Here is a 27,873-nt window from a genome sequence, read left to right on the forward strand (position 1 = left end):
TTTTTTTTTTTTTTTTTTTTTTTTATGTTAACAGTTTGTTGTGTCTTTTTTGCTTCCAGAAAACAGAGAGAAGCTGCTTAAGTCAGTGGTATACCTTACTGGTCAGTGCCAGTGTTCTGGCTAAACGAGTGGCAAAAGCGACAAAATGGGTTCCAGCACCAGAGAATGAGAAGTCGAGAAGCTGCAGTGTGACAAGGCCTGGTTCATACTTGTGTTGTCAGCGTAATTAATAGTTTGGCGACCACTTGCTGAGATAGCATGACAAGCAGTCACATGCTATTTGAAGATATCAGCTGGGCTAGGTCATCAGCTGCTCTCCTAACGGAGCAGTGATCAAGGTGAACAACTAACGTCTGCTGCTCTTCTAACTACACCTACAGGAACTGTCAAACTGAAAATTAAATCATAACAAAATTAAAACAAGTGTTGTTCCATATTCCAGATTATACCTTTTTACCCATCATTTGATACTTGCCATTCTAATAACAGGTGCAGTTCCATTGTCATTCATAAATACAAAATTTTATTTGCACTTCATTAGTTTAGAAAGACCACAATGTTTTTCAATACCACAACATTCAGGACACACCAAGTTATTCAAATATGTAACTACTGATTTACCACAGCTAAACTAAACAGTGCATTTTAATAAAAGATATACCAAAGATATAATTCACAAATTCATTATCAGACAAAAACCTAACACAGTATTTGCTTGATGGGAATAATTTCCACCATTAGGAAAGAAAATAATTTTACCTTAGGTTCCCTTCCCCCCAACCCTACAGATGTCCAGACAAATACACATATATATTCCTTAACACAGGAAAATGTTATCATCTTAATTTTTTTTTTTTTAAAGAATTTGTCTAGGACAGCAGCATTGCTTTTTATACTTTCTTTTAGAGCTTGAATATATCTTCATTCTTTTATTGAAAACTTAATGAATCTTGCAACCAAGTTTATGCTTATGCAGAAAATTATATATGCTATTTCAGAGTGCAATCTTAGATCTGCACCAGATGTGATGTCTTGGTATACAAAGAAAGGGTGCAGCATTAATCGAAATAAATAAAAGACTGCCAAAAATTAAACTTAGCTTTTCAATAAATCCAGTCAGCAGAGGATGCTACAGCCAAAAATGTTTTCACTACATTAAAAGGAAACATAATGCTGATTATGGAAGCTTTGTACATAAAGTCCTCTGTTTTTAAAAAATTTGTCTTTAAAATAGTTAGCAAAGCACCATATACTTATCTTCATACCAGAAGAGCTTCTGCCTGCCTGTTTATAATAACAAGAACTATTACAACATTTATGTCAAGAATAGGTATAGATTTAATTTCTCCTCCTCCTCGACTGGAAGCGTAGTAAATTCCCACCGACTGTACAGTATTTATAACACTGGGGCAATGAATGAAACATCATTGTGAGGGAGAGGGGTAATAATTAAATGTTATAGCTGAATCCTACACAGGATTGCATATTTGCATATTTACAAGTTAGTGTGTAGCTCTGACTCGAATAACAAAGTGCAACAAGAAACTGCCAAATGATTGTAGTGCAGAGTAGTACAGATACTTCCTTCACCCTCCCGCTCCTACTTTTCACTCTGTATGGAGTAACAAGTCAACAGCAACGGACATGTGGCCTTGGAGGAGGCAGTTCTGGTGGGATTTCTGGCTCTGGCTGCAGGGACAGGATACTGTTGGACAATTCATTTCTTATAACATCCAGTGGCATCTTAAAGAAAAGAAAAATCACCTGTAAACACTTATCTGCGCAGAATTCAGCACAAAGCTCGTTTCAAGAGCTCACCGTCAGCCAAAGCCTCCATTTGAGGATAGTTTGACTCTTATTATTGAACTATATGTTTCAGTAAGTTGTGTTAAGAACTTCTTTCAGAAGAAAGTTAGAAGACGTTGTTGAAATAAAGCCAATTCCTAAACCAATTATAACAAATTATGAGAGAACTGCCCACAAATGAAAGCAGGCAAATGTACAGTCAGTTGCTGATATACAGTCAAGTTATACGAAAGAGGAAGTATAGCAAATAGTAGCAGATGTTTACCAGTTTCAACAGCAGCATTTATTAACTAAAGCATTCAGCAGAGCCGGTGAACTACATCATGCCCACTACATATTAACCAAAAATTTCACCTGACTGTGTGCACTCGTCTTCTATGTCCTCCCAACAAGTGCCTGCAGCTATTATTTAAACATCGACCATTTACGTGGTCAGAGGAATTACCACCTGAATATTGTACCTTTTTCAGAATGTCATCAACAAGTTTTAGAAATATTTCATCCACATTAAAATTATCCTTGGCACTTGCTTCACAGAACCGCATCCCAGTTATTTGCTGTGCAAACTGATGAAAGAGAAAATAAAATAACTACATGAAGATAAGCATAAACAGCAACAAAAAGCAAATATACACTCCCCATAAAACCTTTTAAAAAACCCCACAAGTTTCTCCAAATCTGACTGAAATTAATTCAATTAATAAACCTGAATCTCTTACATACAGAAAACATTACCACTTATAGCTAATTTTCACTTAAAATTGGTTTACTGGAAAAGTGTGCTGCATTTTTCAAGACTTAAATCTGAGAAATTCATATCCAGTTGATGTGGCTTGCTGCAGATGGCCAAAAAGTAAGAACTTTTCAGATGAGTTGATCTCAACCTTATTATTAAAATGCAGAAAAGGGAAGTACAGATGTAAGAATTAGCCTCAACACTCTAACAGAAAATGCTTTACTTCCAAACGCATGATGGGTAGCTGAAAGAAAACATTGGTCTATGTCCATGTATGTACCTCAATCAAGATGGTGCTATGAGTGTTATGCTAAAACATATTCTCTTGCCAGGTTCCTTCACACTTTTGGAGTTGAAAAAGAATAAAAGAAACATAAAAATAAGGGCGAGCCAAGTAACGAAGAAGGGCCACTGCCTCTCCTAAATACTACTAAAAAGCAAATGCCTGGAAGAAGGCTCACAAAGATGTCCGGAGTAGAGGTGTCTCCATTTGTGATTCAAGTCTTCACTATATCCTCTTTCAGAGCCCAAAGAGGAGTATCCCCTTCACTACTGTGTCCTGTCAGCCAACCTGCAGTTTATTCTTTCTTTAGAGCAAAGACCTACTGCTCCAGCAGGAAAGGATATAGCTGCAAATTCTATAGAAGTAAATAAATCCCATACGGATGTTGACAGACCACCACCACACTCAATACGCTCCTTAGGTCTAACAGTCTGAACAAGAGCACCCATGGACCACCAGCACCAATGTCAGAGCACTTTTGCTTCCAACAGCAACAAAGGATTTGGTTAGACCCATTCTTACCTTTTCTCCCTGCTGCCGAGTAATCTCTCGATCAACTTCACAGTCCAGTTTATTTCCAACTAATAGAAGCTCTGCATCTTCTGACGCGTACTGCAATTAAAACATTTTTAATTAACTAAACCTAGAAATGTAAGATTTTGTAATGTCAACACAATATTAAAAAAGGGTAATTCCTCTACTAAATAAGGAACGACAACTACACAGTTTATATGTAAGTTCTTCCCAAACACTATTTCAAAAATTTTCAACTTAATTTTTTAAATTCTGTTTTGAAAACATAACTAAGAATGAACAAAATGACCTTATTTCACAGACAGGAAATAAACCACTTTTTTTTCTTCCCCAGTGCACAGGTAAATGTGTAATGTTACAGATTTCCACTGACAATTCTAACTGGGACAATTCTAGTTCAAGGAAGCAGGAACAGACAACCATTTTACAACAAAACCACATTAATGTTAAATCCCGGCTAAAAGAATCCAGTGAAAATTAGTTGGCATTAGTTTAATAATCCTTTATCAGAGAAGCCCTACAGAGTACCTTCGAGGATAAAAAACGATTCTTAAAAAAGAATGTAAAAAAAAAAATACTTAATGCCTACCTTATCAATCATTTTCATCCATTTTGGTAAATCGTCAAATGTTTCCTTCTTGGTGATATCATACACCAAAATAATTCCCTTGGCACTTCTGTAATAAGCTGAGGTAATGCTGTTGAATCTCTCCTGACCTGCTGTGTCCCTAAGAAGCAGCAGCAAACATTGGCACAAATATTTCACCAATTTGTAAAGCACAGAATAACTTTGTTTACAGTTTAATAAAAACACCCCCACACTCGTTAGACACTCTATATTGAGCATTTCCTTCTATATACGTGAATTTCAGGCAAAAAAAGGTGGAGCAGTACTTTCAATCATAAAAACTTTTCGTATCAGGACTATTTATCCCATACTAACTTCACCAAGAAAGGCCACCAAACAGCTGTACACGTGTCTGAGAATGAAGCTGTCCAATGAAAACGTACCAGCAGATGAAGCTGGTTTGTTGTGGGGTTTGGTTGGGTTGGTTTTTTTGGTTTTGTTTGTTTGTTTGTTTTTAATGGCCCTGAAAAAAAAGGTAAAAAGAAACGGACACGTGCTTCTCAAACACAGCCGGACACCCAACTATAAAATGAGCAATGCACTGATCATTATGATTTGAGCTTTCAGAGCCTTTTTGGATGAACCACAGCAATTCAGCCAATGGCTCTAAAACTAATGCAGAAGCCACTGGCAGACGTGAATGAAAGAGTCAACAACCACTATATGGTATGGCTTTTGAAAGTAGAAACTTAGCTTTCATGCTTACATCTCCTAATCTGAGGTTTTCAAATAACATTTCCATTCTCACTTCCAGCATTGCAGGTATTTCAGACAGGGTGCATTTACACTGGAGACTTTTCTAGCAACGACACCATGTCACCTGTACTAGCTATGGCTTATATTCCAAAGCAGATGAGACCCAAGGCTTATTTTTTACTGAACATGAAAACCTGTGAACTCTTTCAATTATATACTCAAACCTGCTTATGGAAGACTTTTGGCAGTTACATTAAAAAAAAAAAAAAAAGCTGGTGCATACCCTAAGTCTTAAAATGTGACTGGTATCACAACTGGAAAGTAAGTTACACAGTACTCCGAAGTGATCAAGCATTTGCTGCTTGAGTTCAGCCCCCAGAGTCAACGGATACTTTTGAAATTTTACTGTCAGAGCAAGTCAGAAGATGGACCAAAATTAAGAGTGGATGGGGGAAAATGTGCACATGTGTGTTGGGACTCAAAAGTTCAAAAGGAACTCTCATCAACAATCACATTTTAGACAAAAGGAGGAGGAATGATGAATTTGGGAATGAGATTAACAATGGAGACCCAAAACACTTGCTACCAAAAAAAAGCCATGTTCACAAAATGCCACACTGATTGTCCCAACAAATTAATTCTTTTAAAGTCTATGTACAAGTAGTAGTATTAATTTTTCACAAACCTATCTTGCTCTTCACAACATTTTCAAGAATTTTAACTAGGCAGATTTAAAAGTGAAGTACTTAACTTTCTCCTGAAATTGCCACCAGTGTACTTGATAGCAACATATCTTTTCTAGTGATTTTACAAAGCAAAGCAGAGTCCACTAGAAAAATATTTGAAAGCTCTGCTTCATAGTCCGTGGAAAAATATTGACGACTACTTCACTGCAACCCAATGGCATTGCAATATGGGGCAGAAGAGAACAAGTTCCTATCACATCCATTTTTATTTTTATTCAAACCCCATTCTCTAATCAGAACTTCAGAATTACGTTCATACAGACTTTTGGGGCCCTACAGAAGGTGAAAACAGGTAGCCTGTTTCAGTAAAGGCAAGCTCTAGTAGCATTTCACACCAGTTTTAGATGGTTAATTGGTTGCTTTCTTATCAGTAATGAGGCATTTTTATTAAAGTAATACAAGTTCTGGCAGCTGAAATTACAAATGTAAGTATTACTCAGAGCAAGTAACTCTACTTTCTCTCCGTTACTTCTTTGCTATGGTCAGATTTATTTTTTGAAAGTTCCTTTGGACATTCACTCCATGAAAAATTAAAAAATTCTAGTATGAACCGTTGATTTTCCACATATGGATAACATTGCTTTAGTGTTTACGAACAGACTTCTCAGAATTATGACCTTGTAGAGCAGCCACTGCCATCTGTTGCTAATCAAGCCGACCGATCAAGTGTATTAAGGATGGGATCCCTTTTAGTTCCATTGTTCTGAGCAGACATAACTAGATGGCAGGTGGAAGGGCATACCTGAGGTGGAAGAATACATCAATTCTAGCTTTGGCCAGAATAACAGAAAAAGTTATGCTTTTTTTGCTGGCCAGTCTTCCCTCTCTTCTATGTGCCCCTATCGGAACCCAGAAATGAAAGGGCCACCTCAGAGTTACCCGACTTTGCCTTCAGATCAGAGCTAAGGACCTTTAGCAACCCCTATCACAGAGGGGCTCCCAGGGTACCAGATCACTCAGTTCATACATTAGGAAAAACAGAGGGGAAATAAACACACTAATGTTCAATACCCTCTCTGAAGACAGTCATCCACACACTGGATAAGCCTAGGGGTAGGCGATGGAACCAACTATGCACCATTACACTCTGCCACTCCAGCTGTCCCCAACTCCACATTTCCCCTAGGCTGCTGGAGTGCTCTATCTCCAAGTCTAGCTGGTGCTATCAGCTTCCCCTCACCCCACACCACCATCAGGCTCTTTAACATTTTCTAGCATTCCCAGGCTGCTGCTCCTCTCTGTACCCTGAGGTCCTGCACTGTGTAGGTCGTTCACCAAAATATCACACAACTTGCAGTCTGGCTTGCTGGCTGAGACACATCACATGCTGTGGCCAGTTTAAAACACCCATGGGTAGCTTGGCTGCCCACTATGTACGTTAAATGGCCAGATGGCCACTGACTGTCACCTGCCAGTCGTGCTAATTACAGTGGATTATGGCTGACTTTCTCTGCCTTGCTTTAGATCATGAACTTGCTCACACAATCAATGCCTCTACTGCCGCAGCAAGTTTAAATGAAACCAGTCAACAGGTTTGTGATTGTAAGCACCATATTCTAATCCTTGTTTCATTTGAAAACTGGAAGAAAATAAACTGAATTTGCAGTCTTCAACATTACATTAACATTGTACTAGCCTTCAAATAGTAAGGTGAAAATTGGAAAACTATTTCTGCAGTAAATAAGTTTAGAATGTAACCCCAAGCTACCTAAATAAGCTGTAGTTTGAGTATCAAGTTGATCTTTCACATGGAAAATCTCACTTGCTACCAGGTGCTATCTTCTTTTTCATGAAAACATGCAGTAAATTCTTCCAATATTGAGGGAAAAGTGACAACCCCTAATGCAGAGCTAATATTAAAAGTATAGCCAATTTAAAATGCCGCCTTCTCGTGTGTAGTGCTGAAACAATTAAGTTTGTTTTACTATTTTCATTGATGTATTACACTCCTGCAGGTGGAGTATTTTAGTAAGGATAGCTATTGATGCACCAGTGGAAAGCTGGAAGAAGAGATGAGCATTATTTAACTGGGCTAACAGTATGCAACTTCATGAATTTCGTGACACTAAATGCTGCTAGTTCTTCATTTGGTCTGGTCAGAATTGACATAATAGAAGAATAATAGAAGTCCAAATAATAAATTACTACAACTTGATCAATTATTTGGCATAACTGAAAAAGATATATATCAGATCACTCCTTTCTTCATGCTAAAGGCAGTTTTCTTTTATTGATTTTAAAAAGAAAAAAATTGTTCCAATGGAAAACACTGGTATTTCTAAATTGTCATAGGAAACCTACAGCGTACGACTCCTTGACCGTCTATAATCTGCAATAATACAACCCCACTGCTTGACTCTGTTTTTCTGCTTCCCAAACAGAAACTAGACATCACTCCAAAAATACAAACATTACACCAAACAAAAGCAAATACAAAAAACACACAAAGCCCATTTTCAAGTGTTGACTTGTCATATTCTCACTATTTCACACTGCATAAAATACAATACAAATACAGTTGATCTTAATTAAAATAAGTTTGGATAATTTTTGTTTTACTTTTATATTGTCTGTGTCTATCTAAAACAGTTGCTTGAAACAAACAAATAGACTCAAAACTGCCTTTGTCTCTGAAGTTAAATTAATCTTTTATGAGTGGTAGTGTGAAGTGGCAATAGAAAGGAAAATACTTTTAAACATACATAAAAATTTAACACTAATTTAACACTTTCACATGCTCTGTGCTTTTATGGAGCCTATAACAATATTTTTAAAAATGTTTTTAAATCATTTTAGAGGTTAATTCTACCTGTTAAGCTGAGCTTTTTCCTCCATAAAAAACACAAATATATTTAAAATCTTTTATTACAGGAAATAATTTATATCGGAGGTACTGAATTGAAGGAAGATTCTGTTATGTTCCAGAACAGGTGATCTTTTCCTCAGACTACTACCCTAGAGACTTTCTAAGTCCATTAGAAAATGCTGAGCTGGCAGAAGGTGAACTTTTTATGAGAAAGCACCAATTTAGACAACCTTCAGAAGCAAATGAGACTGTTTTCTTGCCAAGTCACTGGCTTCCTCAGGCATTTAAACCTGTAGAGATACCAGAGAGCTCTTTTGGGGAGAGCAGGGAACTGGGCACAGCAGCAGGTCATCACAGCTTCCAGTAACCAGGTCCTTTCTGAGAAGAAGCCAGAGTGACCGCTGCCTGTGTCAGCCCAGTGTCCGGATTACAGAGGTAAGAGGGGACAGTCAGACACCCTGATGTCCTGCTGAACAACTCCCGGCACACCTATGCTTCAAAGCACCAGAGGAGGTTTCTGGTTATTTGGTCTAGTTTTCATGCTTTGTAAAAGCACTGATTCACAGATGCTTGGATCCACTTGGACACTAATTCCAGTGACTTCACCCCAGGGCCTGAGCTGCACGTACGCATCACTTCTCACAGAATGGGTGAGCTTCTGTCAGCCAAGAACTGCAATGTAGCAGCTGATGTAATCTACTGACTACTTCTGGCAGCCCAAGAGACACTCCTGGTGTTCCAGGTGGCACAGAGAAGATGGACGCTACTCTGCCTCCTCACTGCTGCTCTACCATTTCTCAATCTAAGGAGCAGGAGGTTTTTTCCTGAGGGAAGAGGTACTGGGAGGTAGCAGGGATTGGATAGGAACAGGTAAGCTAGAGGTGACAAACCACAGACACCTCTGTGATCCTCAGCTCACAGTATCCCATTGTGAAAGGAACATGGGAGACAAGCCCAATTTAGGTACTACTCCACAAACAGCCGCAGGTGTGGAAAACACCTTTCAAAAGGATGTCTTGCACACCTAATTGCTCAATATAGCCAACATAGTACTGCTGGTTTTTCACAAATTCAAGTAGTAGAGGTCTGGGGAGAACACTCTGCTGACAGGGCACTCAGTACAGAGACAGGTCAAGTGACCATAAAAACACCAGAGTTAAACTTTCTTTTTAAACTGTTCTTGTTTTATTTTTGAAGTAGAATCAAATGACCAAAAAAGAAAAAAATAATCAAACTTTAATGCTTCAAAACCTAAACTCAGGCATTTTAAGAAAACAGAAAAGCATAAACTTTAAAAAATATCTGTTCACCAAATAAAACAGTTTTTTGTAGTAAAGTTACTGTAATCATTGTAGATAAGACTACCAGGACGTAGGAAGCAACCCTCATTCTGTCTCTGTGTAAGTACAAAAGTAGACTGACAGGATGAGCCATGCAGCTTAAGTCTGTATGTCTAAAATTCCAAGAGTTTGACTTGGTAAATTGCTTTTCTCTTTTAATCTAACAGCGGCTGAGGGAACTGGGGATGCTTAGCCTGGAGAAAAGGAGGCTATGGGGAGACCTTATTGCTCTCTACATCTACCTGAAAGGTTGGAGGGAGGTGAGGGTCAGTCTCTTCTCCCAAGTAACAAGCGACAGGACAAGAGGAAATGGCCTCAAGTTGTGCCAGGGAAAGTTTAGATTGGATATTAGGAAAAATTTCTCCACCAAAATGGTTGTCAAGTATCGGAACAGGCTGCCCAGGGAAGTGGTTGAGTCACTTCCTTGGGGGAATTTAAAAGACATGTAGATGTGGTGCTGAGGGACATGGTTTAGTGGTGGACTTTGCAGTGTTAGGTTTACAGTTGGACTCAGTGATCTCAAGGGTCTTTTCTAACCAAAAGGATCCTATGATTCTGTGATTTATGATAATAAGAGTTTATAAATTGGCCCAACAACATACACAACATAGTTTAGAATAAATTAGCAAAAGAAGTGGTTATCTAATTGCTTGTCCAAAAAATTAGAAGTATGCCGAGACAGTTTTAAGGGTTAAGTATAAGAACAGCATATTAACAGCCACTGTTGGAGAGAAAGTGACACTTAGGAGCAGGATGTTGTGTTCATGGATTTTAACATATTTTCAGTCATTATCTCCTTACATTGGGATTTTCTCCACCATTTTAGCGGGGCTTTGCATAGGAGTAATGGTTAACATTTTAGCAACCTATCAATCTTTAGTTTTAAAAGTTTCCTGTATCCTACTAGCATATTCTCAATATGTGGAAAATAATGGTTTAAACATCTCTTTTCCAACAAAACATCTCTCCTATGAAGTATTTATCCAACATGAAGAAATTTTTTTATAAGCTTAGCACATTTCATAGCAAGAATTCATACCAGGCGTACAGTAGCATCTCCATATCAGAATTTTTTGTTACCTCTGTCAGCTCCAGCAGACCCTGGCTAACAATTGCTGGCTCAACTGCCAGCCTTGTGGTCACAGGTTTCCACACAGGGACAGATGATGGATGAAGACATGCCACTAACATTCAAGTGTTAGGTGACTGATGATACCAAAGATGAAGCAGCAGTTAACTCAGAGGGAAGCAAGACAGACACATGGTGTGACAAACAGAGTTGATGGTGACCTGCCAAGAGGAGTTAGTAAGCTGAATTCACTGCATCCATGTAGTTAAGAATGAGAAACCACCAGAATATCCCAAAGTGTAACAACAAGTTACAAGAGCTTTTTTCCCCCTCTGTGGATTGTTAGCAGCTTTAACACTTTAACTATGCCAATTATGCACCACGCACTGTTAATAAACCAAAGCTAAGCTTCTACAAAGTAGTATATAAGATTAATGTATAGAACATAGCTGGTTTATTCTCTCATGTTTATGTATTGCGCTACTCTGCAAAACAAAAGAGCTCTTAAGTTCAATAACTTCTAAACAATAAAAACTGTATTAATCATTGACATGGAGAATCATTAGCAGGAATCATGTAACCTACTCCAGAAAGGAAAAGCTTAGCTCAGACTTTGAGCTTTCTATCGTAGAACATCGGTATCAGTTAAGGTATAGAGTCTTATTTATATGGGATCATTTTACTTCTCAGTGCTGTTTAGAGAGGATATAATTTACTTAGTCTTGAATGCCCTTCACTTTAAAGTTATTTAATAAAGTGTCAAAGAAACAGCACTGCCTACACCAAGTTTTAGGAAAACAGTTTAGAAAATACTTCCCAGTTGTTTTATAATTGCTGTTACAATGAAGGTCAGTTTAAAACAGTCCAGAAAACAAAAAAAGTCCCCAAACTGTACTTTCTCTAGTGTCTATTTAGCACAGTCACCTTTTGGATTTTGTACAACTCCTATTCTATTTCTTTTGTAGGTGATATCATTCTAGGAAAAGGGACTTGAAACCTCTGTGATGCATTAACATTTCAGAAATTACATCCATGTCCTATTTCTAACTTTATCTCTCCTCCTCCTTTACCCTCACAAAAATCTAAGAGCTATTTGGTTTTGCTTAAGTCTTGTGGGAATGGAGGAGAGGAAGAGTAGGGTAAGAGCTAAACCAGCTTATAACAGTTAATAGTATTAGACAGGCATATTAATTCATGCTAGAACATAAAAATTAAAACATACTGCTGGTTGCACGTTTGTTTTACTTACCAGATTTGTAATCTAATTTTCTTTCCTCTTAGCTCTACTGTTTTGATTTTAAAATCAACACCTATAAATAAAATACAGTAAACAGAAAAGGAGGAATAAGAAGCAAAAGTAACGAGGGTGCAATTGTTATTTATTATTATTTTTTTTAATATTAACTTGTAACAGTCTGAACAAGCAGAATAGTTTGCACCACTATGAGTCACCTCAGAAACATCATAGGGATTTGACAACCGCTATATAGTCTGTGAGCCATCCAATTTGGCAGCATCACAATATACACTTTCCACTTTGTGCAACATTTCCAGCAGCAGGTAAACCCAACATAAACCAGACCCGGTATGTTTGTTTCTCCCCTATTCACCTTGACTGTCAAGGACAAGCCTGCTCTACTTCCAACTGGCCCAGATGCCCAGGAGGCATGGAGCAAAACCAATCCCTCCACATCAGTTCTGCTGCCTGTGAACAGGGAACAATGCACATCTGATTTCCACGACTAGATGCTTAGCATCCGTAAAGCAATTCAGTGCAATTGCTGGAATTGTGGTTGGTTTATGAAGAAGTTTGTTAGCACTGTCATTCTTAATTCCTGCAAATATTTATTAGCAAACTGCCTAGATTTAGAGAGGGCATTTGACTTTAAAATTTCTTTTATACCTGTATGGTACTTTTATCCATCATCTCAAAACTCCAGCCACATTTTGAATGCATGCTAAATATCAAAGATAGAACCATGAAGACCTTGTTATACAGAAAGATAATAACGCTGGCAATCAACACATAAGACACACTATGGTCATACAATACCTAGACACAAAAGATTACCTCCTCAACTACAAAGAGTATTTCATGGTATAAATGTCCTAGAATATCATAGCATTTGTAGATCGTGAACGTGTTTATTTTAGTATACATTTGTATGAAGATTTTTGCTTCAGTTCTCCCTTCTGAACACCATCCCTCCTAAGAGTGCTAAATCAAAGAGGGAAATAAAAAACAAAAGAACATGGTTCAGACTCGTACACTTAAACTCACACAGAAGTGTAGAAGCATAGTGTGTTGGAAAAACTTTTGCTGTTTCACATACAATTGTATACCAAGGATCGGGATGAAAGTGAGGAGGAAAAAAGATTTTTATTTTCTCTAACAAAAACTACACATTTTCCTAATGTCTACCCTTGGTGAAAGCTGAGTGTCCCTGCCAATATTGTCAGAGTCAAGGGATTTAACTTTGACAGAAAGGACTACACTTGGCTCTTATGCAAAGCTTTTCTAACTCCTGAAAATTTAGGTAGGGAAAAAATAGTGCATTTTAATCCTAAAAACTAGTTATGTTTTGTTGATTTGGCATTCATTTCAAAGTGCTTTTAAAGATAGTGACATCTGTAAAGTTGTTAGTACGAGACAATAAAATGGACTAAGTTCTAAAAAACTAGATACGCTTTCCTAATTGAATTGCAAAGGATACATTCAACTCTATTTTTAGTTTCCAAAGCAGGTTGCTGCTGTTCAGATAGACCAAATAAATGGATGACTGATAATCATTACCCTAAACAAAAATCTCTTCAAACAGCTTGCAGTTGCACAATACATGGCGATAAAAGTATTGGTTATCACCATAACATTTTGTCTCCTTTTCTATGTCCTTAAAAGCATCTAGCGCACATATTCACCAATTCTTGGAGAGCTATTCAGGACATTTGATGTTTATTCTTCATTTAGCAAAAAAGTACCCCATTCAAACCCTAGTAGGGTTTCTCAGGCAATACAGTAGCTAAAGCGCTAAACTGATTTGTGCTGTACAGTCTACAATTTTAGTGGCAATTTTCAAGTATTCATATGTAGATTGAGAAAAAATATTAGAATGATTAAGATTTCAGAACACTTATTAATCCTAACTTTAAGAAATATTTTTCTACACTTTTGAAAAACCACCATCTGTGCTAGCATAAAAGCAGAAGTGAAATGATCCAGCTAGGCTTTACTATCCAAAACGTGGGAAATTAGAATTCTGGTAATTATTGCTTTTCTATTAATGAGAATTTTTTTAAAGACACACACATCCATTTCTACTGTTAAAAGCCTTTTCTTCATATAAACACATTTTAACTATAAAAATACAATTCTCTTAATGATCACAGTTTTTTCTACAACAATACAACAACTTTACTTGCTAAGGAGATAATCAATATTAACTGAAATCACTTCAAACCTCTCCCTTCTTACCTCTTCCCAATCCTGCAATTATCTCCTACACAACATACTATATGATTTGCCATTCAGCTGAGAACTCAGGTTAAAAAAAAAACCAAACAAAAAACTCTCGCTTTTCTCTCCCACAGAAACAGAAATAGAAAAAAGAATTAAGGCTGCTCATATAGGTAGGTATACTTGTCTTAGGCTAACAGTTATACTGGCAGAGGAGCTTGATCTGAGCAGAGAGAGAATAGAGCTCTGCAGTGTAAAGAAAAAGCCTTGTCAAACACAAAAAAAAGAAGTCTAAACCATCTCTGATCCAAAATTGTGTATTAAAAGCCATCTCAGAAATTTCATGCAAGTTTCACCAAATCCATCAACAAAACTTTTTTTTTTTTACAGATGTGGTTCAAACACTGCTGTCTTTCAGGAACTAAATTTTTTGTTGTGTTTTTTAAAAGGAAAAATAAATAATGAATTGTGGAGAGAGTAAATTTTCAACTTCCTGGTAATAGTAGGCATAACGCATGAATGAAATGAAGTAGAAAAAAGGCCACCTGTTAAAAAGATGATGTCAAATAATATGTCAACGGCACTGTAATTTCAAAGGCAGATCTTTATATTAATCATCTTAAAATCACACCATGAAACATTTCCCCTACTGTTAAATTTTGCAATGAACAATGCAAACCAGTAGCAGTTTTGGAAAAGCGCGTTCTTCTACAGAACTGTTTGAACCATTTAACACTTAAGTCAGACAGCTTGCCAGAACTAAGCAAAGGTTGCTCAACTGCTCTTTACAATTAGTAATGCTCCGTAGGCATCAACACAATACCAAAAGCTTCATGTCTGCCAATACCGAAGGAAAAACATCTGGCAACTTTCCTTTTGCACACAAAGAAACAAATTCCTAAGTCTGCCAGGTTTCATTACTGTGTTTCACTATAGACCTGCCAAAGGTAGTGCTTTGAGTTTACACACAAATTAGTAATTCAATTACAACACCACCACAATCATTTGTTTTCCACTTCAATTACAAATATCAACTCAAGTTAAGAAAAAAGTTCAATGAAACAAATAATTTAGCTTGATTAAGGTCAATGAAAACCTCTAAAGTAAAAGTTTTCCTACAGGTACAATTACTCCAGCTATTAAAAACAAGAGGAAAAACTGTTAATATTCTTTGAAAGTCAATCAGGAAACTAACACTTTTTACTATTACAGATAACAAATTCTAACTAGTCACACATGACATTGAGAGTTGGACAACTGTCCCTTTCCATTCGCATATACTAAACCAGTCCTATATGTTCCTTATATTCGCAGGTGTAGAATAGCAAATTGGGACTAACTGCTACAAAGTTGCATTCTTCAGCAAAATAACTGCTAACAGTTTATTTAAGCATCTCTAATCAGCACAGGATAGAGAAAGTATTAAATCTGCTCTTAGAAAATGGTGTGGTTTTTTTTAAAGAACTGCTTTGTAATACTACAGTGGTGATGCCAGCAAGATTTAATAAATTCTTTAAAATCCTTGCTTCAACAAACTCTTAATTTACAGTTGCTCTAAGCAAGATGTGTCTTTCTCAGTCTTGTTAAACCTAATTCCAAGACCTCTTTTCCAAGTTTCACGCTGTTTGTAATGATCCTGGTAGCCCTTGCACTTACTACTCACTTAAGGCAGATCCCAAACTACAACTTTAATAAACTGGTGCATTTCTTCTGCGTTCAGTCCTGCCAGAGGCTGCACCAGTCTTGAAGCTACAGAGCTGCACAAACAGCAGTGCACTAGAAGGTGTGTGCCAACAGACAGGACTTACTAGCCCTGGTGTAACACCCTACCAGCACTGCTACACCAACACCTTCCCCACCGCACACCTCCAGTTATGGCCGGTGTCCCCTAAAAGGATGTCCACGACAGCTAACGCAAACAAGCCACTTAAGCACCTTGTGTCCTTAATTCTGCAAATAGAACTGAGGTCACGGGTTTATATACAGTTCAATAAAACGGAGGAATCAATAATTACTGTTGACAACAGCGTTAAATCTGAGCAACACTTTTTATAAAAAGAAAGGATTTTAAAAGGCTCTCTTTAGCTGCTACAACACTGGCAAACTACTGCTGGTTTGCATGCTACCTACTTTGCATTTTAAATGCTTGCTGGCTCATTTATTGTCAAGGAATAACCAAAGGTACACATGCCAGTGGAGCCAACAAGGGCACGTGCTCATGATCATACTGAAGCGTGCCCTCTGCCAGGTCACGGTGATGCCAGGGGAACCAAAATGTTTCTCACAATCTCCCCTCCCATTAAAAAGTCAGCCTCCCCTCCAGACATCAGGCAATTAATGCGCTGAGTTCTTCTAAGATTATAACACTCACACCCTGAGTGGATCCAGACCACCACCTCCCTTTTTATGAATTAAACGTGTGCATTTTGGATGTCAGACTTTGATCCCCCTTTTTCTCTGGAAATCAAAAAATTTCATTTTTTTAGGAATCCAAACACACATCCCATACACATATAAGAACTAATGGAAAATGCACAAAAATACATATCTCAGCCTCTGGTTTGTGTTTCTGATTTTGTATCCATTAAGCATTTCAAAATACACCGACTCATCTTGCCCTACTACTTCAAACTGCAAATGAGCTGCTACCCTCTCCCTGCAGGTTAGATATACGTCAAACAGGACATTAAGTACAGTAGCACTTATGTGGTGTGTGTAAGGTAAGATTATTAGTTATGTAGTTTCAACATTTTATACAAAGCACGTTGTTTTTGCTAAGAGCACACAAACTTGAGATTAAAAATATGCTTCCTGCAAACAAGAACATCTATTACAACATGCGCTCAAATGAAACTATGCTTTTTCCAGGGAAAATAAAGGGCTAGTAGAATTAGAAGGGTTTTTAAAAGTATATTAAACACACAGCTAAGCAAATTGCCTGCACTCCTTTCAAAAATAAACAGCCATAAAAGAAAGAGAACAGACACTCAAAATAGAAGTGCACTAATGAAGTTCTAGATAAGGGCAAGTTGGTGAGGATGACGTATCTTGTCACTGAACCAAACTTGAGACTGTTCCAAACTTGAGACTGAAATCCAATAAAAATTAAGTCTAGCCCAGAACAGATTAGAATATACGAATTTCTCCACCCAAACAGGAACTAAGTTATCTACTAAAAGCACAAACTGAAATACACACAACTGCGTCTACTGTCTCCCTTTAAAGCTAAAAGAATCTGTTTAGAAATAAAACAAATACCGAAGAAACTTCTTACTATTCATTTTTCATTGGGTTTTGGGTTGGGTATTTTTGTTGTTGTTTTGGGGACTTTTTTCCTCAGTGGCAGAAAAAGGAAGTGGAAACTGTTTTGCTTAATGAACGCCGAGTGACCTTTCAGAGGCCAAGATTTCCTGATAACTAAATTAAAGGAGGAGCCGGGAAAACAAATGCAAATAGAGCACAAAAAACCCCCTCCAACTAAAATCAATTCCAATAGATTAAATTTTCAGAGGCCTATTAGTGATTTGCATCAAAGCAATCCAATCAGTGGAAAATAATAAGACCACGTTTAAAGAAACACAATCAGTTTAAAAATTCAGAGGTTGCATACTAATTAACCATTAGAACAGGCATATAATTCAAAGACTATGACAGTTCATTTAATTTGGACATCTGACAGCATTACAGAGACAAATTTTCTTACTTCTGCTACAATTGATGACTGAGGTCACATTCTTCTTGAGGTAAGAACCATCTTTGTTAGTCCTGGCCTGTACCTAAGTATAATAAAATGCTTACACCTATGCAGAAACTCCTGAAGCCAATGAAAAGGTGCTCAATAGCTTTGATACTGATTTCTAAAAAAAGGTACTATGGCAGGGGAGAGGGGGAGGGCAGGAAAACTGTTTCAAGAAAAAACAAACAAACACCAAAATCATTGTATCTTATTTTAATTGAACCTGTAGGACATGCAGTTAATTTTAAAACACACTAAAGCAGAAATGCCTCTTTCAAACCACATGTTATAAATTTAAAGATTTTAAAAAGAGATTTGGAAGCATTAAGCGTTAGTCAGATACGAGCCAGTTCGGGGATTATTTTAGAGGCAGGTAAAGGACGTTGTCCATAAAGCTTCAGCATGTAATTCTAGAACGATTAACATGCAGACATTTGAGACTCCTCGCCTAAAATAAAAGTGTACCCGTATCTCAACTGGCAACTGTGCTACAAACCAGAATGAAACACATATACCAACAACAGGAAAAAAAAAAAGAAAAAAAGAAAAAAGAAAAAAATTTGGTAACATACATGCAGTGCCTACAATTTGAAGATGTAATAAACCATCAGTGATTTTTGGATGTCCAATATACAGCTTCTAAACATCTCAGATGCTTGGTACTTCCAAACTCAATGGAGGAAGTTAAATTTCTTTACATTCTTGTGGACAGTAAAATTCTGAAGCCTTTCACAAAATGTCAGTTTTGACTCTATTTACAGTACTAAGTTCAAAGCGTGCACAAAATTTTGATAAACAGAATGAGGTGGAAGAGGAGCACGGAAGAAATGATACTCTCTGTGCCTTCTTGAACATGACTTATTTTCAAAACTTCTGATTACAGAATAGGAAAACATAATGAGCTACTGGTCTACAACGACCTGACCTAAAAGGAAAACTGAAGAAATATTAAACTTATTTGATGAAGAGCACTATCCAGATTTTAAAAAGGCAGAAGCTATTTCAAAATGAGACTGAATTTATCTTTTGTTTTGAGTATCAAGTTTCCCACTCTTTGGGATAACAGAAGTAGTAAGTTGTAAAAGTGTCACTGCATGCTGTTAAATAGTTGCAAACTTAACAACTGGGAATATTAATCCTCTTTCTTGTTTACGGACAGACTAATGAAGTTTACAAAGACTTCCATGATTTTTATGATGAAAGGCTCTCTAAAGAGTCTGTGCCTTCTGTTTTATGGTTTAGCTAAAACCACAATTACTCTGCATTGTGCATACACTATTTTCATTAAATGAAGATCTAAGCTCACAACTCCCAGAAAAAAATAAGGAAGTCCATAACAGAGAATCATATGGCCCTACGTGGGTCTTCTTTTTTTTTTTTTTTGTTCCTGACACGCTCAGCTGTTCACAGCAGAGACTGAGTTTGACAGCTGCATTCCACTCTCCTTGCAAACTAAACTCCACATTCGACACCATTCAAGTGGCCTCTTCATTTTGCCTGTTGTTTTACTTGCGTATTCTCATATATGTACTGACTGGGGACTGCAAGGCACCCTGACAGTTCTGTAGTGCTGATATAACCCAGCACCTGAATATTTCTATCAGCTGAACTTAGCATCTAGTTTACACATGAAGAAAACAAAGTCAATTTCAAATTTACTCTTCCTCACAACCTCTTGGTAATTAAAAACTCCATACTTCCCCCAAACCCTACTCCTGAACCACGATAATTTATATTATCAACTTACTACATCTTCCTATTTTAAAATATAGTTTTGTGACCTGATGAGGTCTCAAACAATTACACACGGAAAACAATTGCTGACTACACCCAATGCTGTAAAATATGCTTAGTTGGGTCTCCAGTGTCAATTACAGGTGACAACATTGCTCCTAAAGGTGAAAGGCAGCTGCCAGGGGACACAGGCTTCTGTTCCCTTCTTCAACTTATGGTTACACAACTGAAGACAAACAAGGCAAGTTCATACACGCTCCCTAATTATCTTAAGGTTTTGTGTAAGACAAAATTGTTTTCTGTGCGAATTTCCAGCCTCCTGCTCTCCTCTGTTTGTAGTTTGTCAAGTAATTGCAGCACACCATAATGAGATGCTTTGTTTGTTTTACTTATGTTATTCTGCACTAGCCCAAAAGGCAATAAATAAGAATGGATATGTAATAACACCCTGGACAGACTAAGATAAGAAGGGTGAATTCTCACAGAAATACTTATCACTGATCAGAACTTCCCTCCGTTTTTATAGGAGAGGAAAAATTTCTCAGTCAAAGTACAGAGCTGATTTGGGGTATACATTAAGGACATCTTACTGCTACTTTGTCATGACGTGGTAGAGACATCTGTTTCTACCCTTTCTTCCCTCTCCCCACCCCAACTAAGTTTTCAGTGCCATCATACCGAAGGAAAAAAAATATTTAAAGAAAAGTTAAACTGAATTATACTTGTTAGAAAGAGCCCACAGGCACATACAACAAGCATAGCAAAAAGGTAAATGTTTTTCTACTTGATGCAGGATGTTTTTCTGAAAATTTTATGTAGATTGTTCTTCCTCTCAGATTACACCAAATTACTAAAGTTTTTTTAAAACCACAATTTTTATTATGATTTACTGAAAAATTATTTTTCAAATGGTTACTAAGCCACATACCATGTTTACAGTGCTTGTGAGAATAAATACTGTGTAACTGAAAACTCAGGAGCAACTTAACAGGCAGTTCTGAAAAATGACCATTTGATACTTTTAAAATGAATATGCTGATACTTTTAAGTTAATATAATTATGTCATACAGGAACCTTATGGGAATGAAATTTAACATTTACGTTGTTAGTCCACATTTTTTAAGGATAAAGAGAATGAAGGGTTTGAACTGTGACAGAAACCCCAAACATACACATGCATACATATAATTATAACTGTGTATATACTTATACATATTAAAACCAGAGCTGCCTTACTTAAGATTGCTCTGATAAAAGATAAACCTAAAGTTTTCAGCATTACTGTTGTTTATTTGATGGACATCAGGCATTTTGGACAGATGGGTATTTTGTAAAGAACTGATAGGCAAGAGACTGCTTGGAAGTCAAAGCTACGGAGCTCTGCAAATCTAATGAGTTCCCAACTTACATACCATTTCACTCGAACATCAAACGAAGGTGAAACAAGGTCAAAGAGCATTTTTGTGAAGTCAAAGGCGTCTTACACCTCAGTGCATTTGCATGCTACTGATCTGGAACCCACAGGCCACAATTAGTCCGAAACATCACAGGTCACAAGATTCCTACCCTGACTCACAACAAACCTTCCCATTACACCTCAGCTGAGCAGCTCTACCTACGATTTTGCTTGCAAACCAGGACACTGTAGTAGCCAGCAATGAACCTGCGTGGGACACCCAAACTCCTCTGATATTAACAAGGGCAAGGCCGCTTTCCTGGGATGCTCTCAGACCTGGTGGAAAAGAGCTGAAGGATAAGACTAGACCTCAGAAACTTTACACACAGAGCCAGCAAGTAAAAGAAAAGCCAAGGAGCTCAACTTGACTTGAGAGTGCAGGACAGCCAGCCACCCAAGAGGTGAGTCAGTGCAGGGCCTCAGGTTTAGGCGAGCAGGAACCTCAGGTTCAGAGATTAAAACCCAGAGAGAAGCACGAAGCTTGCAGCAAAATTGGCTGGACGGGAAATACTGATGAGTACAGGAATTTTGTAAATCTGTCATGGAAGAAAAACTTCAGAGAGATTGGGAAGGAGCTAAAATTTGGTGGATGCAGGTAGGACAAACAACCGTAAGACTGAGCAGTAGTTGGACAGATGGTGGGAACAGAGGCCTTTGACTATTAAGTAAAGGGACTCTGATGAAAAAAAGGGTGAGATAGCACCATTGAAAAAAATTTAAACCGTTATAACATCACCACTATCTGAATTAAGACGTATTTCTTTCCAAATAAGAACTACCTGGGGGGAGGGAGGGGAAGAAGCACCTTCACCACCCATCTTCGAACCTTCTCACAAATGTGGCCATGAGTATTTATCTGCTGTCTTTGGAAAGATCATCCTTTTTCAGGACTAATTTGGCATACTTGTTTTTAATTGTCAAGAGTCTGAAAAACCTCCAAGCAATAGTTTTGGATTCTGCTCCCGCATGAATAATGCAGGTGCATGGGGGTCAGGTAACAAATCATAATCAGATATTTTTATTTTTAAAGAAAAAGTGTGTCTGTGTATATGCATACATAATGTTTGTTGACACCACTGTTACCCCCACATAAGCATTCCTCCCTTACAGAAAACAAAGTTACCTTAACTACTTTGGATTCAACACTGGCATGAAAAGAGTAATTTTACATCATCACAGATACTGAGGAACATTTCTAAAAACAATTTCTTTTCCCAAACAAGTAATAAGTTATAACCTAATAGTAAGAATAGACATTCAGACCGAGCACATAAAATTGTAAACATCTACTTCTCATCTGACAACCACATGCAAAAATCAGTAAATATTTGAGCATATTGAGTATTCTCAGTACTATGTAAATAGCAGATTAAGTAGACACAATATCCTATGCAACTAATTTAATGCCCAAAATAAACACATCAAAAGAATTTTAGATCAACAGCACATCGTGTGCCATTATGAATAATGTGCTGAAATCTGCCAAGTTATTTTTGAACACTTTCAAAGAACTTCAGTATTTTGAGATGGGACTGAAGACATGTTGATGTGCTTTTATTATAGAATTTACTTTACCAATCTGGCAATGCAGTCTTCTTAAATTAGCATTAAAATACTGTATCTTTCGAAATTGAATTCACACCTCCCCTTTTCAGCAGAAACACTCCACTTTTCATTGACATGGTGTTATTACCCTAAACAGCACTAAGGGCCAGAAAACAGCCAAAGGCTTTGGACAATTCTTGCACTGTCAGAGAAGACCTCGAAGTAGCCCTTAGACTTTCATACAAAAGGTTTGGGCGCTAAACATTTTGTTTTGCCTGGTTTAGTATAAAAATACAAACATTAAGGTTGAGACCATTAATATAAAGGTAAGGGAGTAAATACGTATTCTAGCATTCCAGTTAAAGTACAGCTTTGCTAATAAGAGGTAGATACAGCAAATTTTAATTGTGGGTTTGGGTTTTTTTTGTTACATAGTCTTTTCTCAATTTATTCTCAAGGTATATTCAGTTTGCATAACTGACACTGGATCAGTCACAGGGTTTTCAACAATGTTTCAAAACATTCTCCACTTGTAATTCTTGAAAACCACTACAGTAAGTGGTGACAAAGAAAGAGCTTTATGATTTCAACTGTGTATCAAAGTCTGACCTCAGGTCATTTTGGAGTGTAGCTTATTTTCAACCTACATGAAATGTAAATAGCAGAGGTTACTTTTTCTTACTCCACGGTGCAAAAACAGGAAGGTGCAAGCTGACTGTGAAAAGCTCTTTCATTTAGCAGTCAAAAGATCTGGGGGAATCTCAACAGCTCTCAAGTTTAGTCAGAGGACCTTGAAAGAATGCCATTACTGTCAAGTCCTTCTACATGTATTTTGGCACGCACTGATTTCCCTATGCTGCTTTATGTTGGCACACTTTGTACATCAAACATTACATAAACTTCTGTCTAGCAGCATACCACCAGTTATTTCCTGTTTCTTTTCTAAAATAAGGAAGCTTCCCCTGCCTCAATCACTGTCTCAGTCATCTAGCAAATCAGTTTTGCTTACAAGGCACCAGACTGGAAGTCTGGACCGGGCTCTAGAGTACCTCCTCTCACTTCCCAACATTCACGCCAGGAAAACAACCCCAGTTAGGGAGAGCAGCCCAGCCTTGAAGGAACCCTTAATGTAGGTCAACACAAAGAAGACGCACGTGAGTTCAAAACAATATATAGACTTGGAGAATTTAGAAAGAATACATTCCTCTATTAGTTCTATTTCCTCACCTGTACCGTATATTTAATTAAATCTGTTCATCCACAGAAGCTATCAGCATTTCTTCATCACGACACGTCACTTGAGGATTAATGCCTCTGATATGCTACTGCTGTCTTTCTAACTTCTACAAGGTCAAGTTACCAACTTCAAAACAAAAATACATTGACACTAACAGTGCCAATCTACACTACCAGATTTGGATTTTTAGAGAACCTAGGAAAGAATGAAACAACTGATAAAATACACATTAAAAGTAAAGTAAGAGTAATTGTGTATTATTTTGTCACAGGAAGATAGTTTTGGATAGTAATAATTCAGCTTCTAAAAGGCTTTCCATCAGATGCTATAAGTTTCCTCACATTCCAAGCTACAATTAAGCCAAGCAGACATATTTTCCAATGACACAGACTTAACAACTGCCTTGCTGCAATACTCAAGAGTTCAACTCCAAGGACAGGACTCTTAATAACAATGCAGACTAACTAGCTTGTTTTCCTCCCTTTATGCATTTGTGTATTAAAAAGACAGCAGGCATTAAATTACCTCCAAGACTCATAGAGATGACTACACCATGAATAAGACAGCACACTACAGAACTAGGAGGTTGCTCTCCAGTTAGTTGTGTGAGGAGCAAAACACACAGTGTGATCAGGAGTTAGTACGCTTCAAGAAATGAAACATTAAACTTTCTGACATCTAACATCATGGAGGGCTTCTTGATGAAGGCATAACAGCAACCTGGAGTTAATTAGACTACGGGCTGGAAGACTATCTGAGGTCCCATCAACTATGTTGAATACACACTGTGCAACTTTTAACAACTCCCAAAACACTTCTGTTTCCCTACACGAAACACCTCAGACTTGTGCACAATAATCCATTTTACCAACCATCCCTAATTTTGCTTATTATTTTTTTTAAACCCTGCTTTTTGTTTTGTCATGAGCGAGGCTGAAACAGGATACCCCCACACCTTCCCGAAACCTGCCAGGATAACCAGGCCCTCCGCAATCCTTCCACGGAGCAGGGCCGGGCACCCTGACACCAAGGGCTCCCCCCACCACTTAACACCCCCCCCCCGGGGGCTTCCCACTGCGAAGGGGCGGGAAGGGCCGAGCAACCCACCCGGGGCGACGCGGGAAGGGGACAGGGACCACCCCGAAGGGAAGGCAGGAGGGCTGGGAGGCCCCTGAGGGGGGACAACCTCGGGCCGGCATGTGGCGACGGGGGGGCACGTTTGGGGGAAGAAGGCGGGAGAGGGGCCGCCACACCGAGCCCCGTCTTTCCCCGGCAGGGTGGGCACGGCGAGCAGCGGGGCGAGGACACCCCCCCCCTCCCCGGGACGGGTCGGGGCGCGGCCCGGCGGGCTCCCCTTACCCACGGTGGACTTGCAGGCCTCGCAGAAGGTGTCGTCGGTGAAGCGCTCCATCAGGCTGGTCTTGCCCACCCCCCGCGACCCGATGATGATCACCTGCAGCTTGAAGTCGGCCGGCCGCGGCGGCTGCTTCCTGCGGCGGGACTGACCCCCGGAGAGGGCCGGCGACCCCCCCGCCCAGCCCGCCCCCAGGGCCAGCCCCCCCCCCCCCAGCCCAACCCAGCGTCCGGCCGCCCAGCGCCCCCTACCGCCCCGGAGCCGCGGCCCCGCGCCGCAGTGCCGGGGGCGGGGAGCGGCCGCCCGCCCCGCCTTTCCCCCGGGGATGAGGCCGGACGACGGTCCCAGGCGCTCGGCCGAGGGTCCCCACCCGGGCTCCCGCCTGCGTGCAGCCGGCGGGTGGGCGTGAGGAGGGAGCGAGGGGGGCCCCGCGCCTCAGGGCCCGGCGTCCGTTGGCTCAGCCCCCGTGCTGAGGTGAGGGGTGGCGGGGGCCGGCCTCGCACGCCCGGGGCCTGCCCGGTCAGGCCTTGCTTGGGAGCCCAGTGCCAGCTGTCCCCGCCCGGACGGTGGGGTCTCCCCCTAAATTTATCTTCAGTTATTCCGGCAGACCCCCTGCGTGCGGCAGGACGGGCTCTCCTGCTGTCGGCCGGAGCTGGACTTCGCGGTGGAAGCCAACCCGAATAGCTTGTTCCTGGGCACAGACCTCTCCATCCCCACCGCCCGCGCGTGTTCACATTCCAAGGAGAGGGAAAAACGGCAGAAGTACTGTCGTAAATCATGTGAAGGCACATGATCAGGATGTAGATTTTGAGGAAATTTCCACCTTTCCGAGCACTGAGGACCTAGATTTCACAGAATCCAGGTTTTTCAGCAGCAGCTGGTGGCAAAGATGCAGGCCTGACTTCCAGAGGTAGCAAGGACTCATCACATCATCATCACATCAGAAGCGAGGGCAGCCAAAACTAGTGCATATTTGAGAAAATTTGGTCCCGTTTTTCTTGATTTTCAGTACCATTTGCAAGCTAAGGGAATTCCACAGGGGAATGTCAAATTGGGCTTTATGCTTAGGGAAACCATTGCTGTACGGGAATGATTTTCTCAAGAGCTAATTTTCTTCCAGAATCAAGAGGCAGTTTGACAGTAAGGCTATGTTGTCACAAACCAAATAAACGAAAGAACTAGAACTATTTTCGTGCTTTTCTTAATTGTTGCTAATTTTCATCACCAGAAATCTTGGCAGTTCTTCAAACAAGTAGTGTGGTCTAAACCTTTAAAAAAAAAAGCTTAACAAATCAATCCCAGCACTTCTTGTGCGTTATTGTCACCCCACCCTCTTCTTATTGATTATCTGTAATGCTATAATTAGGTATTTGAAGTGGCAATCCATTTCACTGAGTGAAATAATCTAGCAAGTAGAGCATCATAACAAGATAACTTTTTTGGTTTGAGTTGCTTGTTTTTTTTCCCCTTAGGTACTTCCTCTAGAATTATAATCTTCTTCAAAACCAGGCACTTGGCTGTGGCCTATCAATAACTCTGATAGGTCTTCAAGATTGTTTGGATCTTCCTAAATTGTGTGGACCACTAGGTATGTTGCAGACTGTTCCCCCACATTCATTATCGGTCATTGGCACGGCCCCAGTTTCACGTACTATTTTATGTCCTATCAACTCACTTTCAACCAAAGTAATTCAAATTAATCTAGGTTGACTACTCTATTTCTGTACCTGCACATAGATATTCAACAACATCAATATTCATTTTCAGTCTCTCATTAAATGAACTGAACTGTGAACACTGAGCTTCAATTGCATGGCCGTGAGTGGTTTGTATCTTTGGTGCAGCAGGAGGGCTTTTTCCCGATCAGTCAACAGCTGCCAAGAATGCACACATGTGAATTCCTTTGAGCCTCCAGTCTGTCACATTTAGCAGTCTGTCACCAGCCACTGCCACTCTTCCTTTTTATTCTTCTCTGGCTATTTGGTGGGACCATCTCAGCCGGCATATGTAGCTAGTTTGTGACATCCAAACTTTTCCTGCAGCATCTATTTTCAGCTTTCCCACAGTGACATGCATAGTCAACTACCGAGTATCATAGAATCACAGAACATCTCAGGTTGGAAAGAACCCGTAAGGATCATCATCCCTGCTCCTCACAGGACTACCTAAAATGAAACCATATGACTTAGAGCATCATCCAGATGCTGCTTGGTGCTGTCGTCACTACCCAAGGGAGTCTGTTGCAGTGACTAACCACTCCCTCGGTGAAGAACCTTTTCCTAATGTCCACTGTGAACTTCCTCTGATGCAGCTTTATTCCATTTCCTTATGTGCTATCGCTGGTTGCCAGAAAGAGGAGACCAGCACTTCCCCCTCCGCTGTGCTCCTTGAGGAAGTTGTGGACTGTCATTTCTCAGCCTTTTCCAAGCTGAACAAACCAAGTGACCTCAGCTGCTCCTCCAAAGTCTTGCCCTCGAGGCCTTTCACCACCTTGGCCGCCCTCCTCTGCACACATTCTAACAGTTTGATGTCCTTAAGTTGAGGCATGCAAAACTGCACACAGTACTTGAGGTAGGGCCACACCAGCGCAGTGTAGAATGGGGCAATCAACCTCCCTCGACCGGCTAGCAATGCTGTGCTTGGTGTGTCCCAGGACACGGTTGGCCCTTTTGGCTGCCAGGGCACACTGTTGACTCGTATTCGACTTGTCAT

General features: G+C 39.4%; 1 protein-coding gene across 1 annotated transcript; it reads right to left on the minus strand.

Annotated features, from left to right (window-relative positions):
* Positions 1-1,318: 1,318 nt before the first annotated feature.
* On the minus strand, positions 1,319-27,873 carry RAB12 (RAB12, member RAS oncogene family). The gene is made up of 7 exons (XM_014938451.1): positions 27,608-27,873; positions 25,167-25,543; positions 11,894-11,954; positions 3,949-4,087; positions 3,348-3,437; positions 2,268-2,372; positions 1,319-1,743 (listed from the first exon to the last, which is right to left on the minus strand). The coding sequence occupies exons 1-7, from the start codon at positions 27,871-27,873 to the stop codon at positions 1,630-1,632; spliced, it is 1,152 nt and encodes a 383-aa protein (XP_014793937.1). The 3' UTR covers positions 1,319-1,629.

Source organism: Calidris pugnax, unplaced genomic scaffold, assembly GCF_001431845.1.
Source record: "Calidris pugnax isolate Ruff unplaced genomic scaffold, ASM143184v1 scaffold13, whole genome shotgun sequence".
Lineage (NCBI taxonomy): Eukaryota > Metazoa > Chordata > Aves > Charadriiformes > Scolopacidae > Calidris > Calidris pugnax.

Excerpts from the sequence above, each read along its gene's own strand:
- RAB12 (XM_014938451.1), bottom strand. The coding sequence starts at position 27,873 with ATGACAAGTCGAATACGAGTCAACAGTGTGCCCTGGCAGCCAAAAGGG. Across the intron at positions 11,955-25,166 it reads GGCCTGCAAGTCCACCGTGG|GTGTTGATTTTAAAATCAAA; the intron begins GTAAGGGGAGCC and ends TTTTATTTATAG. Across the intron at positions 3,438-3,948 it reads GGATGAAAATGATTGATAAG|TACGCGTCAGAAGATGCAGA; the intron begins GTAGGCATTAAG and ends TTTTAATTGCAG.